This window comes from Talpa occidentalis, unplaced genomic scaffold, assembly GCF_014898055.3.
Source record: "Talpa occidentalis isolate TD23 unplaced genomic scaffold, MPIMG_talOcc4v2.1 talOcc4.9, whole genome shotgun sequence".
In the NCBI taxonomy this organism is placed as follows: domain Eukaryota; kingdom Metazoa; phylum Chordata; class Mammalia; order Eulipotyphla; family Talpidae; genus Talpa; species Talpa occidentalis.
The window spans coordinates 86,928,966-86,944,551 of record NW_023605305.1 but is presented as its reverse complement, the minus strand read 5'-3'; the positions used below and the strand labels follow the sequence as shown (position 1 = coordinate 86,944,551).

At 34.9% G+C, this 15,586-nt stretch overlaps 1 protein-coding gene across 3 annotated transcripts in view; it reads right to left on the bottom strand.

Moving 5' to 3' along the window:
- Nucleotides 1-15,586, bottom strand: part of GABRG2 (gamma-aminobutyric acid type A receptor subunit gamma2) — a 137,683-nt gene that overhangs the window by 49,079 nt on the left and 73,018 nt on the right. For all 3 annotated transcript variants that reach the window (XM_054691389.1, XM_054691390.1, XM_037500278.2), the window contains exons 4-6: nt 13,345-13,565; nt 10,364-10,446; nt 7,967-8,104 (exon numbers count right to left, since the gene is read on the bottom strand). In XM_054691389.1, coding sequence (XP_054547364.1) covers nt 7,967-8,104; nt 10,364-10,446; nt 13,345-13,565 — 442 coding nt within the window. The remainder of the gene's footprint in view (nt 1-7,966; nt 8,105-10,363; nt 10,447-13,344; nt 13,566-15,586) is intronic.

Sequence of the window (15,586 nt, the reverse complement as noted above, 5' to 3'; positions counted from 1 at the left end):
GGATCCAGATTTGTTTTGATGTACTATGAACTAAAGGTGTTTTTCAAGTCTTATGATTCTACCAACAAAGAATTATCTTTTCCAAGAATGATACAGATAGAACTGGTGGTGAAGGAGATAGTCAGCTGTTGGATGCAAGGGTTAACAAAGACTATTAGATTACATCAGGAGAAAAATACTTTCTGAGAAATGCTCCTTCTATCCTTCTGTTTATCTCAAGAAAATATTTTACTTTGGTGCTAGTTGTGCTTCTCTCCATTACAATATACTCAGTCTGGGGAACACAAATATATGCACTGAATTCAAGAACCTGTTTGTTTTTCATATTTTTATATTACCTTCTATTTATGGCAAATGCTCCTGATGCTCCTGGTATTTGAATTATGCTCATAAAATGAACATGCCTTTAAAAAGCATTTTAGGAAAAACAGTGAATCAATGAAGAAAAAAATGTTAACGAACCAGTCACACATTCGCCACTTAATAGTCATAATAGGTGGGTTTGAATGATTAAAGGATAGAGGGTTCTGCACTAAGCTAGGTCAAATTCAAGGCATGATTCTCACCGAGTTTTGACAGAAGCTTCTTAAACAAAGATACATTTTTTTTTTTTTAAGTTTAGGGAAAACCACATTGTAATAATGTCTAAGATTCAAAAGGACTATAAAATTCATCTTGTGATAATTTTCCAACAAACATTAATAAAACTGCCTTGTTAGAATATATATTAACTACTTAGGGAGGTAAGAATGGAATCAGAAATCAAACAAAAGATCAAGCAGAAACTTCCAATTATTACAAAATCTAATGTCACAGAATCTGGCTGCCCTGAGCATTGTGTTTGTTTCAATTCTGCCCTTTCTCCGTATAGAGACCACTGAAAAGGTACTGCACACAAAATATAAACCAGCAAGATCAGGAAGGAGAAAAGAAGACCCATGTGGGTGCAAAAGACCAATTAAAATTTACAAAAGAGTTGATGAAATCAATTAAATGATGCTATTCAATTTATCAATGCCGTTTTTTAAAAAAGATTTATTTATTTATGCATACAAGAGCTGGGGTACAGGCCAGAGGTGTGGCGGGGGGGAGAGGATTCACCAGAGACAGAGTAGGGAAGAGAACAGGCAAATTGACTGAAATACACTGCTGAGGGGAGCATCGGATGAGTCAGGAGAGGTCTGCTGTACCATGTGGGTAGCTCCCTGTTGTTCTGCAGTGGCTGCGGGCAGCCTGATAGGCTGCGTCTTAATCCCTTGTACCACCAGGGAGGCCCTCAGTGCATTTTACTGTGATTTGCACAGGAAGACTAATAGGCTGGTGGGACCTTGGAAGTTTTCCTTATAAGCTTTAAGTAAGCAAATCATTTCCTTCTAGAAATATCTCTTAATAGACAGTAAATGCTCTCACTTACTCTCAATAGGAGGCAAATGAAAGGTGATGGTATTAATACCTATGATATAAAACCAGTCCACCCCTCACAAACATTTCAATGCCACTCTGGGCTCAAAATGACTAAACAAAAGATGTGCTAGTCATGAATTTGTGGGTTCTGTTTTAAGGTGCTGGATAATTATAGAAATATGATTATACAACAGAACTTAATGCCCATTTTTTTCTCTAAAAACATACAGGATTGGAAGTTATTTTTACACATGTTCTTCCTTCCACAGATGGAAGACTTCAATTTTGAGATATTTCTTAGCCCCTTTTTGAGTCCATATGAAGACTTTTCTAGTACTTGATAGTCAGGATTTCCAATGAATAAGGGAACAGAAGGCCTCCTCTCAAAAATATACTCCATCATTTTCTTTGATATTCCTTCAGATTTTTTTTTTTTTCTGTAAAGTAAGAGTCTATAGGAGAATGCTGTGAACACTTATGACAATATTAGGGCCAGATAACTTGGAATTTAGAGGATGGTGTTTATTAATGAGAATCTTAAATTTCCATATTTGTTTAGGTCTTTAATTTTTCTCTTTACACAATAAACAAAGGTCTTATTTCAAATTAATCAACACAAAATTATGTCCTATGAATGGGGCAAAAACAAAACAATAAAAACATGTATGTGTGAGTAAATCAAAACAAAGCAGTTCAATTTACACAAAGATATATCAAAAGACGTGTTGTAGTAGATGGCAAGCTGGGAATACAATATTTATTGCTGAAATTGTGATGTTATTTAAATTCAGATAAAAAGGAGTATCTGGGAAAACAGACATGATGACATCAGAAGAAGTTGCCAGCTTCACTCCCAAGAGGATAATCTGAAAATTCTCCAGAAGATATCTAAAACCAAGGAGCAGTATGACTTGGGGGTAAAACTGGAACATCTTCTGGACATCAGAAACCAGCACAAATTATACCAGAAAGGACACTAAAGATATTCTACTTCCTTTAACAAAAGAAGGGTGGAGAGAGATGCCTGGATCTGCCATGCAAATCTCTTGAAGATTTGCTCCCCTTTGACATGGGGACAAGATTTCTGAGTAGTGTGAGGACACCCTTGACTAAGGAGAGATACAAAGACCTGGGATATGCTCAGGAGGCTGGGAACCCAGTGAAAACAACAGGGCCAGTGTGCTAGATTGCTTCTCTACCTCCAACCCTTGGGACTGATTTGATTTGTGAAGCAGGCTGACAGCATGCAGACAATAGAAACTAGGGTCAGGAACCCCATTGAGGAGATTGCTGTTGCCACAAACAATAGCCAGCCCACACCCCCACTATCTCTCACCAGTGTTTGGATCCCCAGGCCTCTCCCCATCCTGACTCAGCAGCTGTTGATTAGACCTCCCCAAAATACAATGTACAGAAGCCAGGAAAGGCCAAATATATAAATTCATATAAAGGTGGTAAAAGCTAAAACAAAAACCAAAAAAAAAAAAAAAATCGACTTTTAAAGAAAAGTAGTTCTACAAACCTTTTACTAAGGACAATTTTTTAAAAATATCAAACTCTAAGAAGCAAAGTGGACAGATGAAAATACAAGACATATAACCCTTTAATCCCCACAGTAATATGTCAATACAAGGAGAGAACAACTTTCCAAAATCCAACCACAAAGGAATGGAAGATCTTTTCCTTCTATCAAATACAGAGTTCAAATTTGCCATGATAAAGAAATTCAAAGAAATGAAAGAAAACACAGAAAGGCTGATTAAAGATAGACAAGAAAACACAATCAAAGGAATGCTACAAGAAATAAAATCAGTGAACAGAAGATAACAAATAATCAGGATGCAAATAGATCAATAGAGGAGATATAAAGTTCTGGAGAAGGTTATGAGAGAACAGACCAAATGGAAGACTGAACCATTGTCCTCAAAGATGGTGGTGCACAAAAATCCAGATGGAAGAAAAAAGTATAAAAAAAAAAAAAAGAGCTACTTCGAGAATTAGCTGACTCTATGAGGAAAGATAAGAATAATGGTTATTTCAGAAGTGGAAGAGGGGAGAAGATAATAGAGAATTTATTTAAAGAAATAATAGAGGAAAACTTCCCCAACCTGGAGGAGGAAGGAGATATACAAGTCCATGAAGATAAAAAAAATACCTGTTTATCTAAATATAATGAGAGTTACACCAAGATGCAGTCATAAAACTTCCAATCATACAAACAAAGATAGAAATATTGAAATTGACTTGGGGGTGGTGTAAGATAACATGAAAAGGTACCCTATCAGACATATCCAACTTCTCTGAGGAAGCTGGGCAAGTAAGGAAAAAATGGAATGACATATATTCAAAATACTTACAGAAAAAACTACCAATCAAAATAGTATATCCTGCATGACTTTTCTTCAGATATAAGATAGAAATAAAGACATTCCCAAACAGAAGCTGAGTTTCTAAATACTAGAGTGACCAGTGACCATAAGAAATGTTAAAAGGGACAGTCTTACCTAAATCAAAGAGATTCTAAAAAAGAAACCCCAAAACTGAACAAGTTAGTAGGTAAAACCAAAAAATGAAAAGACAAAATGGAGGTAGCAGACCCTTATATATTAGTTATCACACTAAACATAAATGAACAGAACTTACCAATCAAAAGGCACAGAGTGGCTGGTTGGATCAGAAAACACAAAACAGCTTCTGCTGACTCCAGAAAATGCAACTGAACTCATAAGAAAATAGAGACTCAAAGTAAAGGCATGGAAAACAATCCTACAAGCAAATGGGACTCAATGAATGGTAGGGACACCCATACTTTTATCAGATAAAATCATAAAACACACAGGGAAAAAACAGATAAAAACTTTACAACATTGCTTTCACTGGTATCTTTGTGGATTCATCTTGAACAGCAAGAGAAACAAAAGAGATTTAAATAATTGGAACTACATTAAGCTTACAAGTTCCGCAAAGAAAAAAAGAAATGATCACTAAAACAAAAAGATATCCTGCTGAATGACAGAACATATTTGCACTCCACATACCTCACAAGGGCCTAATAAAGAACTCAGATCAACAAAAAGAAAATAACCCAACCAAAAAAGTGCACAAAAGTGTTAAATAGACACATCTCCAAAGAAAATAAACAAATGACCAATAAGCACATTAAAAAATGCTCATCATCCCATCAGGGAAATGCAAATCAAATTACAATGAGATACCACCTCACACTTGAGTGAATGACTCATATCAAAAAGAGTAGAAGCAACAAGTACTGGCAGAGGTGTGAAGAAAAAGGAACCACAGTAGATTGTATGTCGAGTCTCTATGGAAAACAGTATGGAGGTTTCTCAAAATATTACAAACAAATCAACTATATGATTCAGCAATTCCACTTTAGTTATGCACCCAAAGAATGCAAAACCATTCATTTGAATGGGTAAATGCACTTGTATGTTTACTGTAGCACTATTTACAATAGCCAGTCATAGAAACTACCTATTCTAACAAGACAGAATATATATACAATGGACTACTACTCAGCTATAAAAAGGTAAAATCTTGGCATTTGTGACAGTATGGATGAAACTGGAAAAGAAAATGGTAAGCACTATATATGTGGGAAGGAGAAATACAAATACCGATTTTTTCAGATATATGTGGATTATAGAGAAAACAATTATAGGGCAAAAACCAAACCAACAACAACTCCTAGAAATCTGACAGTAGAACTGAGGCCTGTAGGAGATGAGGGGGCAGGTGGAGATCAAAGTGTGGGGGCAATCCCATGGACTACAGTAGTGCACTATGGGTGTCTTGGTGTCAGGTATAGTATGGTAACATACTTTGAAGGCATATGATCCAATACTTCTGACTCATATAATGTTATAAACTAAAGTGACAGCAATATAAAATAATAGCAAATAAAAAATATGTTAATTAGCAGACTAAAAAAAGGTACAAATCTTATATAATTCAACTTGGATTGAGTTTATTTCAATGAGAAAATGAAAAACTCCTGTCAGGAGTCCCGTATTCAAAGGGATGGCTTTCCAAATACCACACCTAGCAAGTGAGATTCTTGGCAAGTCAGAAACCACAGATATGGCTACACGAGTGTGTACTGGCTGAAGTGGAATCGCATCCTAAAAAATCTTTTGTTTCTACATCTAAAGATATGTGAAAAAATGAACATTCGCCAAGGATATACAGATGGCTGGCAGGCACATGAAAAGATGGGCATCATCCCTTGTTACTAAGGAAACACATGTTAAGACAATGAGTTATCACCTCATACCTGTGAGAATAACCAGATAAGAAACAACCTGTATTGGAAAGGATGTGCGGAAAGGGAACCCTTGTACATTGCTGATGGGAATGGAAATTGTTGCTATCTTTATGGAAAGCAGTTTGGAGACTCCTCAAAAAATTTTAAAAATTAAAAATAAAATTCCATACAATCCACTTATCTCTTCTGGATATTTAAAGACTATGAAAACACCACCATGTTCATAAAGTATTATTCACAACAGCTTGGAAACAATGTAAGTGCCCACTGACAGATGACTAGATGCAGGTGCGGCATATGTACACAGTGGACTATTATTCAACTACAAAAAAAGATGAAATTCTGCCCTTTGCAACATCAATGGACCCAGAGTGGTTTATGCTATGGGAAATAAGTCAGGTGGGAAAAGACAAACTCCATATAATTTCACTTGTATGTAGAAGATAAAGAAAAAACAAATACAAAGCTTAGACTATAAAAACAAAACAGTGATTGTCAGGAGGAAAGCAGAAAGCAGGAAGATGGGTGGGTGGACTGGGTACAAGGGGTCAAAGGATGGAAACTAGACTTGCATGGTGAACAGCATCATGTAGTATATACAGACATTGACTTTTGAAGCTGAACACCTAAAATGTGTATAATTAAATGGCCTATATAAATATATGATTATATCCCAATGTTATATCAATAAAATGTTTTTTAAAAGAATGAAAATAAAACAAAAAGAAGTTGCTGGAGTAATGCGCATAGAGAACATACTCAACATTACAAAGGACTTATAAGCTATACCTGAGACAGATCTAGTATGAAAATATTTGACTCGGTCCATATAGGATTTTGAAGCCATTGAATTAACACCATTAAAAATAAGATTTTAGAGCCTCCCCGGTGGCGCAGCGGTTGAGCGCTGGGTTGTCGAGCTGCCCGCAGCATCTGCAGTGCCAGTTTGATCCCTGGCCACGGGGTGAGGGTCCCAAATGGCATACAGACCTCTCCAGCAGCCCGCTGCTCCCCTCAGCAGTGTACTTCATCAGTCTACCTGCTCTGCTCTCTCCTCTAACTCTGGTGAATCTCTCACCCTCCCTCCCGTGCTTCTGACTGTACCCAGTGCTTGTATAAATTAATAAATAAATTTGAAAAAAAAAGTCTTAAAAGAAATAAAAATAAGATTTTATATAAAAATATAGATTTTTAGTTTCTACTGACAAATCTAAGGTTCTGACCACATTCTGCCCTATGCACACTCGAAAATTATAAACAATATTAATAGGAGTTGCCATTTATTAGTATTTACTAAATGTTGGGTATCATTCTATGCATTTTATTTTATATAAAGATTATGACTAGAATGCAAATCTTTTTATTCATAATATTGGGTATCTGGGGGAACCAATTCAAGAGAAATTCAGTAATTTATTCAGTATCTTGAACTTGTAACTGAGAGTTAGGATTTAGTTTTTTGTTTTTTTTATGATTGTTATTTATTTATGCATACAGGAATTGGGGTGTAAGCCAGAGGTTCACAGAGTGAGAGGATTCACCAGAGACAGAGTGGGGAGTAGAACAGACGTATCTACTAAAATACACTGTTGAGGGGAGCAGCGGGAGAGACAGGAGAGGTCTGCCTCACCATGTGTGGGTTAGCTCCCTGGCCAGGGATTGAACTCATGCCACAGTGGCTGGCGACCGATTGATAGCACTGAGACTTTAACCCCTATGACACCAGCAAGACCATAGAGTTAGGATTTGAACTTGTCTGGTAATAATGGTAAGTCCCTTATCCATTGATGTTGCCAGTTCAAAATATTACTGAAGAGAGAATTTACCCATATCCACTATGGTCACTTTTCTGTACTTATAGGAAGTTCATTCTCTATGATTGGTTTAAATGTTGATATTTCAACATAATGTGAAACAGATTTCTAAAAAAAGTCAATGTACCTGCACCTAATAAATATCTTCTTTCTAAATAATTGCTACTCATTTGTGCTCACAGTATTTAAATAATTTACCAATCCAATTTGAGTCCAATTTATTTCAAAGTGATAGTATCCATTTAAATGTATCTCATACCAATTACAATTTTCTCTAGTAAATTAGAACATTTCCTTTAATACTCTGAATATCACTTGTAGACTTGTATTATGAAGCCAAGAAACCTCCTTTCTATCATTCATTATATATATGCATATATATGTATAAATACACACACATGCAGACTAAAGATTTGCATTTTAACTCTGCAAATGTTACTCAGAAAATTTTTCAAGCTTGTCTTACCTGAAGTTGTCTTCACTACTTCAGTGGTATTTCTCAGTCCAACAAATGAAAATTGATAAAGCCTCCAAGATCTTGTGTCTCCCACCTCAACAGAACTTCGCTTCCACTGATAGACAATTTCTTCACGTGGATAGCCATCTGCCATGATATAAGAAAGCTCTCATTTAGAATTTTATACATCAACATATGTAGCAACCACATTCCATGAACATGACACTGAGGAAAGCATTGAGAGTGAGAGAGTTATGACTTATTTAGATGAGGATCCTGGTCTAAAGATCACTACAGTAGGGGAAGTAAACAGAGTGACATCATACCCTAATGGGAAGTTAGATTTCAAAAATAATAGATCAAAACTACCCTTGAATCTCACTTAGATTGCAGTGAAGATATATATATATATATATATATATATATATATATATGTGTGTGTGTGTGTGTGTGTGTGTGTATATACTATATGAATACTTTATATTGTTTAGGTTAAGATATGAAAAGTGACTAGTATATAACAAATAGAACAAACACAAGATATCCCTGCTTGGTGAAAGGAAGTCAACTGGGTAAGATTTTATGAGTCATGCAGAATTATAAGACAATGAGAGAAGAGTAGATTCCAATCCCTTTGTAGGGCATGCACTTGGAGTGGAAGATGATGGGATAAAACAACTGAAATGATTTATATTATTCTCTCTCAATATGTTAAGATTTCATTTCTAAGATACACAGAATTCTACAATTACCATAAGTAGAAATGCCAAGGGAAGATAACAATGAACATTTTATATGTTATAGGGGAGTCAGTTATGTTTAGTCAAGAGAATAAACAAAGTTTATGAGAGAGGTATTACTATATTGATAATGTGGTTATTGGTATGACTCCTAGCCACAATACCTTGTGCATATTTAGTTTTTTTTCTAATTTTTTTTTCTAATGGGGATGCTAATAATACTTATTTCCTAGAATTGGTGGTCAATATATATTTGTTGAATGGATAAACATTATTATTAAATAAAGTGTACAATAAACACTTTCAAGTAATATAGATGGAGATAGATAAAAGAACTGAAAATCACCTCAAATGTTTGTCTACTAATCATTCTGTGTAAAGATAATTCTTAATTATGGAGGCTGAATGTCTTCTTGGAATAAAATCCCCTTCCTTTCCTTCTTAGCTTTCTTTTTGATGTAAATCTTTGCCTATTATGTGCTTATTAGTTAAGAATAAAGAATAAAGTCAGATCCTCAGATTGCTAAGAAGCAAGAGTGGGAGGGCAGGGCATGGTAAAAACAAAAGGAAATAATGACTATTAGGAAGCATTCTATGGAGAAAGACTGAATTCCTTGATAGCAAGAAAGAATAATAAACTGTGTTTGTGTACAGAAGGCAGTGGTCAATCAGCCACCCAATGCCACAGAAATCACTAGTTGTTGACTCTTAGCTGACTGGAGAGAAGTCCCAGGGGAAAATGGAAAGAAAAGAATATAAACTTCAAATTCATAATCAATCTGTCTTTGTGCCTATTGTGTACAGTTGGCAAACAAACTCTAAGCAGGTGGTGAGCAACCTAATAGAGAGGGTGAACAAAGAGTGAGATAAACATTTTGGTTCAGATAGGAAGTATCTGTGAAGGCTACTAAAGCTTAAGTTGTATTAGAATCAAGGATATTATTGCTATGGTCTATTACCTGATATTAATAACGATATTAATAACTATGACTAAGAATAAAGTGTTTTATTGAATCTTTTTGTTTGCGAGATAGCATCTAGCATTTTACATATATTTTATCAACTAAACAATACTGCTGTGGGCAAGTCGTACAATCCCTTCTGGGCACCTGAGAATGGGGATTCATTGAGATCTAGTAATTCGCTCAAGTCTATTGTGATGAAGATGGGATTTCAACTGGCCCCCCAGACACGAAAAATCAGTCTTTTACTTATTGGCAGTAAACGTGTTCTGAATATTACTAGATTCCAGGTGGAAAAGATCATTTTCAATTTTGCTATCTTTAAAGGGTATGCCAAAATAGGAATAGGCAAGTGAAACTGTTGGATCTCTGTGCATCCTGACATGTTAAAAGAAAAGACAATTGGCAAATATGCTCAGATGCTGGGCCTCTGGTAGGCAATGGGGAACTCTAATCTGCCCCTGTTTCATCTTTCAGTTTAATCCAGGTATGGCTCTATAGTGCTTCTCTACAAAAGGCTCCAGGCAAGCACTGCAGGTTTATTAGAAGCTTATCCCATAAATAAGCCTATAGCTGGGGTTAGGGTGAAAAAACTGTCAAAATCTTTACTCAACAATATTGCTTAAAGCAAGTTTGCTTTCTCTGTGAGTTTCACAATTAATTTTGCATCAGAAAGACCACTGGTGAGGAGTATTACTACTTACAACTGGAGAACTCCAAGGGGCAGGAGTGTTCATCCATTGGGAAATTGTGCAACTGTAACTGGCACTCAGCATCAATTGTCAACCTGAATAGAAACATATTTTAGATGTAGGTTCAAAAACTGTATATTAGCACAATGTCTAGTGACCCTAGATTTTTACCCCTAGAGAGTTTTGCTTTCGTTCTTATTGATTACACAGCATGATCATCAATGAAGAAATTAATCATATCAAGAAGAAAATTATTTAAGGAGATGCTATCCATTCATTTTCAGACCAAACAGTAGCATCTCATTGACCTCAACTGCATTTGTTCAAGATCTGTGATCACATCATTTAATTCTTTTTTGGCAAATCATTTATACACATGAGGTTGCTTGATGAATCTATTTAACTTGTTTCACAGAACAAACTGTTTTAAGAAAGTTAAGTTCACTTACCATTTGCATATAAATGAGAGCTGATAATTCTATCTTATCTGCTAATTAAAGCAGAGGCTTCTGTTTTTAAGTACTTGTTAGCTGTTAGCTTTAAATTATTATATGTGAGTTTAAAAATACCTATACTTCCCAATTGGGAACACCATGCATTCTTAAAGTGGAACACTATGAAGCTATTAAATAGTATATTACAGGGGAGGAGAATAATAGCAAACAACAAATGTTAACTACACATACAGAGACATACTGGGAACATGTTTACCAATGAGTGTTAATTACTTTGTATCTGGGGTGCAGATTAAACACAGAAATTTTCTAGGTCTCAGTATGCATAGGGACTCTAGGAGGGAGAAAGTTTAAAGGAGTTCCAGATGTTTTGACCACCTTTGGAGAAGTATGATTATATTCTAAAATTGTAATGTTGATGGGTTGATTTTTTAAATTTTGTATTTGTTAGCTATAGTTCTCACAACATAAAGATAAAATTCTTGAAGTAATAAAACTGTTGTTTTATGGGCCTCTATTTATTAAAACCAATTTTATAGTTTAGTATAATTTTTCACTAGGGAGTTTTTGTTTTTCTATGGTAGAACAGAGCAATCACTAATTTAAAAATATAACTCACAATAACTGAGCCCTTATCTATGAAGCACTAAGTGATTTTTTTTTCTCTAATTTAGTAAGGGTTACTATGGTTTTAGTGTACTGGCGCTTGTCCAAAGTCACAAAGTTTTGGCAAAGTGAGATTTGAGATTTGGCAAAGTGAGATTTGACAAGTTCATATGTCTCCAAAGCTGTGATTTTTAATATTGCCATAAAAATTGTATATGCTTCCAAATAAATGACTAGTCTTATAAGTGAAATTATGTTACATTTGATATTTTACTAGTATTATTTCTCAAAATTAAACTGGAATTAACAGAATTGGAAGATTATAAATATGTATCAGCACTCACATTCATAACACTACACAAAGAATAACATCTTTCTCTGTACACATTGGCAACTCTTTCTGACCTTGATTGAATTTCACTGAGTGACATTTTTGAGGTAATTTACATGATTAAATATTTTAGAGATATCGCATATTAATATTAGTCCCAAAGTGAATGTAATGTTATCACAAAGACAAAGGGAGGGACTTGAAGTAGTGAAATAGTCAGTAATACTACTTTAAATGTCAGACAGAGTTCTGATTTATGAGACAAACTTTGGTTTCTAATAGATTCTAATTCCAGTAATTATCTTACCTCTACCCTAATGAAACCCATGATCACAGCAAAATCCATGCAATAAACTTCTTTTGTAATTATGTCCATTTTCTCTAGTAACTAATAACTGATGAAGATTTTTGCTGTCATTATTAAAATTACATTGTGTATGTTTTAAATGATGTAATTTATGTAACTATGTTTATTTTGTAATTATATTTTTTGCAATTCTTACCTATTATGTTTATTATGCAAGGCATAAAGTGTATGCCACAAAAGTATTTAATATAAATCATTTTGAAGCTAGAAGTTCCAGGATACTAAGAATTATTATTCTTATCTTTTACTGAAAATATATAAAAATAATTTTAACATCTCCTCTTTTACTATATAGCAGACTCTGTGTAAAGAGATTTATATATTACCCCACATGCTACTTATGAAAACTCTGTATGATAGGAATTATTATCTCTCAGAGAAATTAAAAAAATGTAAGGTAAGAGTTGCTGGGTCTTAACACTGGAAGGTGTTGGAGAGGGGACATTTGTGGGAGTCTTGATGCCTACTTTCTTACTTCCCATCAATTGCTGCTTAATTAATTATAGTCAAAATGAAACCCAATAAAAACATGACACTCACTATACAATGAAGTTTTGTTATAAATCTTGCAGCACCAATACTTCTGCTACCAAAAACCTGCTTGTAAATCCTGTCCTTAGGAATTCTGGGGAGTTTCCCTTCTCTGTAGAGATAGTAAGATAAAGAGTTAAGAATCAAAGCAGATTTGTCTGATTCTTAAGTCTATGTGCTAACCAGCGAGAAACTTCAGTTTAGTGGAGAGCGATGGGCTGTGGGAGTTGAAATTCATTCTAGCTACTTGTCATTGTGCAGCTATAGAGAAAGTATGTCCACAGACTTCACCAGCAAAAACTCTCCTGTAACAATGGTTTCCTCGGAAATAGAGATATTTCCAAGCATACCAGCTGGTGGTCCTAAGGCTAGGGGACTGTGTTTTAATTTCCATATTTTAAAGTAGTAAGACACAGACACAAAAGCCAAGATGCAAAGATCAGATGATCTTACCCAAGAAGGGAACTTTCATGTTCTTGTGAAAAACAAGTTCTCATATCAGTTATAGGAAACCAGTTCATTATGAGTAAACCTCTGAAAAGCTCACTGATAACAGAAAAGAAAATTCATTTCAGAGTCACACTATTTTGATCCAACATGCTGACGCTGGTGTTGGCTGGAGATTTTTTGCTTTCAATTTCATGAAAGTGTGTCTGACTTTATTTCCAGCAATCATGCTTTCCTTTTCCAAAATAATGAATACCTTAAGGTGTACAGCACACGACCATCATTCCAGATTCGCAGCATCCTGTTGGGGGTGGTTATCCAGTGGGCATCAGCCTTCTTGGAATTCCTGAAGAAAGTGTCTGGAATCCAGATTTTCCCCACCATGTTGCTGTTCAATCTGAGGACTTTAATGGTGCTATTAAATTTCAGACGTCTGTCATACCATGTTTGGGCAAAAAAAATATCAATCGTATATTCCTGTTGTGAAGTAAAAATGAAATTGAGTATTTTTAATACAGTGGGACTAGGATGCAGAGCACTTGGTTATATATACTGTTTTTGTTCTCATTGTCAATACAAAACCAAGTAACTTTGACTTTGAAATCCACAAATGAAAAAGCTCTAAGAGTCTTTAAACCAGCATTTAAAGACTGGGGCAGTCTGAAGACTAGTACTACTAAAATTGAAAGTTATTTGTTGACATAAGCTACATAACATCCATAGTTATTTATAATTTACATCAGAATACATTAAAGATTCTGAAAACTTTGGTTGTAAACAAGAAACATGTTAGAATTATTTCCTGGTCAAACAGACAAACTTATTTTCATTGAGAGCATGCAGGCAAGGGTATGCCTTTTTAATCATCCTAATTGAGGACAAAGTTTCTCATCTCTGACTCAACAGAAAGTTTATTGCTAGCTTGGTAAAGAATGTTTTAAAGTTCTAGTATTTCCACATTATGGCATGGTATAGTATGATATGGTATGGCATAATGCAGTGTATTCTGTACTGGACACCAATGGAATTTTTTGTTTGAGATTTTAATAGAAAATATTATACAAGAACAAAATTATGTTTATTATTCCACTTAATGCATTATTTTATCTAGAAAACTTCTGTTTTGAGGTAAACTATACCCTCCCTAAACTACTAATATTCTAAAAAAAAGTAAAAATAGTGCAGCATTATATTTTATTTTGTAGCAATCAATGCTTTCCAAGTAATGATTATTGAATTTTAAAAGTACAACTGCTTTTTTACATATTACACATTTATACATTACACACATACACTAATTTGAAAGGAAACCTGTACTTTGTTTATTGTAGCACTATTTGCAATAACCAAACTATGGAAACAACCTAAATGTCCACAAACCAATGAGTAGATCAAGAAGATGTGGTATAGAGATATATATGTCTCTATATATGGTTATATATAGTTATATGTCTATATGCATGTTATATATATAGTTATATATAGTTATATGTCTATATACAGTTATAATTATATATATATGTATATATAGAGAGAGAGACATATATAGATATACATATATCAATGGAATACTGCTTGGCAATCAACAGAAATAAACCCTTACCATTTGTGGGAGCTGGTAGGAATTATGCTAAGTAAAATAAGCCAGAAGGCAATAAATACTAGATAGTGTCACCTATGTGAGGAATACAGAGAAACCAAACAAAGGTTCAGACAAACTTTAAAACCAACTCTTGAGGGCCTCCCTGGTGGCAGAAGAGGTTAAGATGCAACCTATGAAGCTCTCTGCTCTGCAGCATGAGTTCGATCCCCGGCAGCCTGGGAGCTACCCACATGGCACAGCAGACCTCTCCTGACTCACCCGCTGCTCCCCTCAGCAGTGTACTTCATTTGGTCAATCTGCCTGTTCTGTTCCCCACTCTGTCTCTGGTGAATCCTCTCATCCTCTGCACCTCTGGCCTGTATGCATAAATGCTATTGACATCCCAGCTCTTGTATGCATAAATAAATCAATCTTAAAAAAAAAAAAAACACTTTTGAAAGCTGACCATAGAACTGAGGGATCCAGAGGTTAAATGGAAAGGGAAGAGGAAAGGTGAGTACAGGATGGGGAAGGGAGCACAATGGACTATGGTGGAGGACTATGGGGCTTTGTTGGTGGGTGCACTATAGTTACTATATCTGAGGGAAGAAACCCTCTACTTCCGAAACACTAACAAGGATATAAGCCAATGGTATGGTCTCACTCATAGCAGGAATCTAGAAAACTTAAATAAGGGACCAGGAAAATGAATAACTATAAGAAAGTGAAAATCAAAATCAACAAAAACTATGAACCAGAGACAATTTTGGGGGGGTGGGGGGTGGGAGGGGAGGGATTGGGGTCAAAATGGGGGGGTTGCAATTGTATGGCAAATATAAAAATAAAATCTATTATTTAAAAAAAAATAAATAAACCAATGGTACATCAAAAAAAAATTCTTAATCCCTTATTTTTT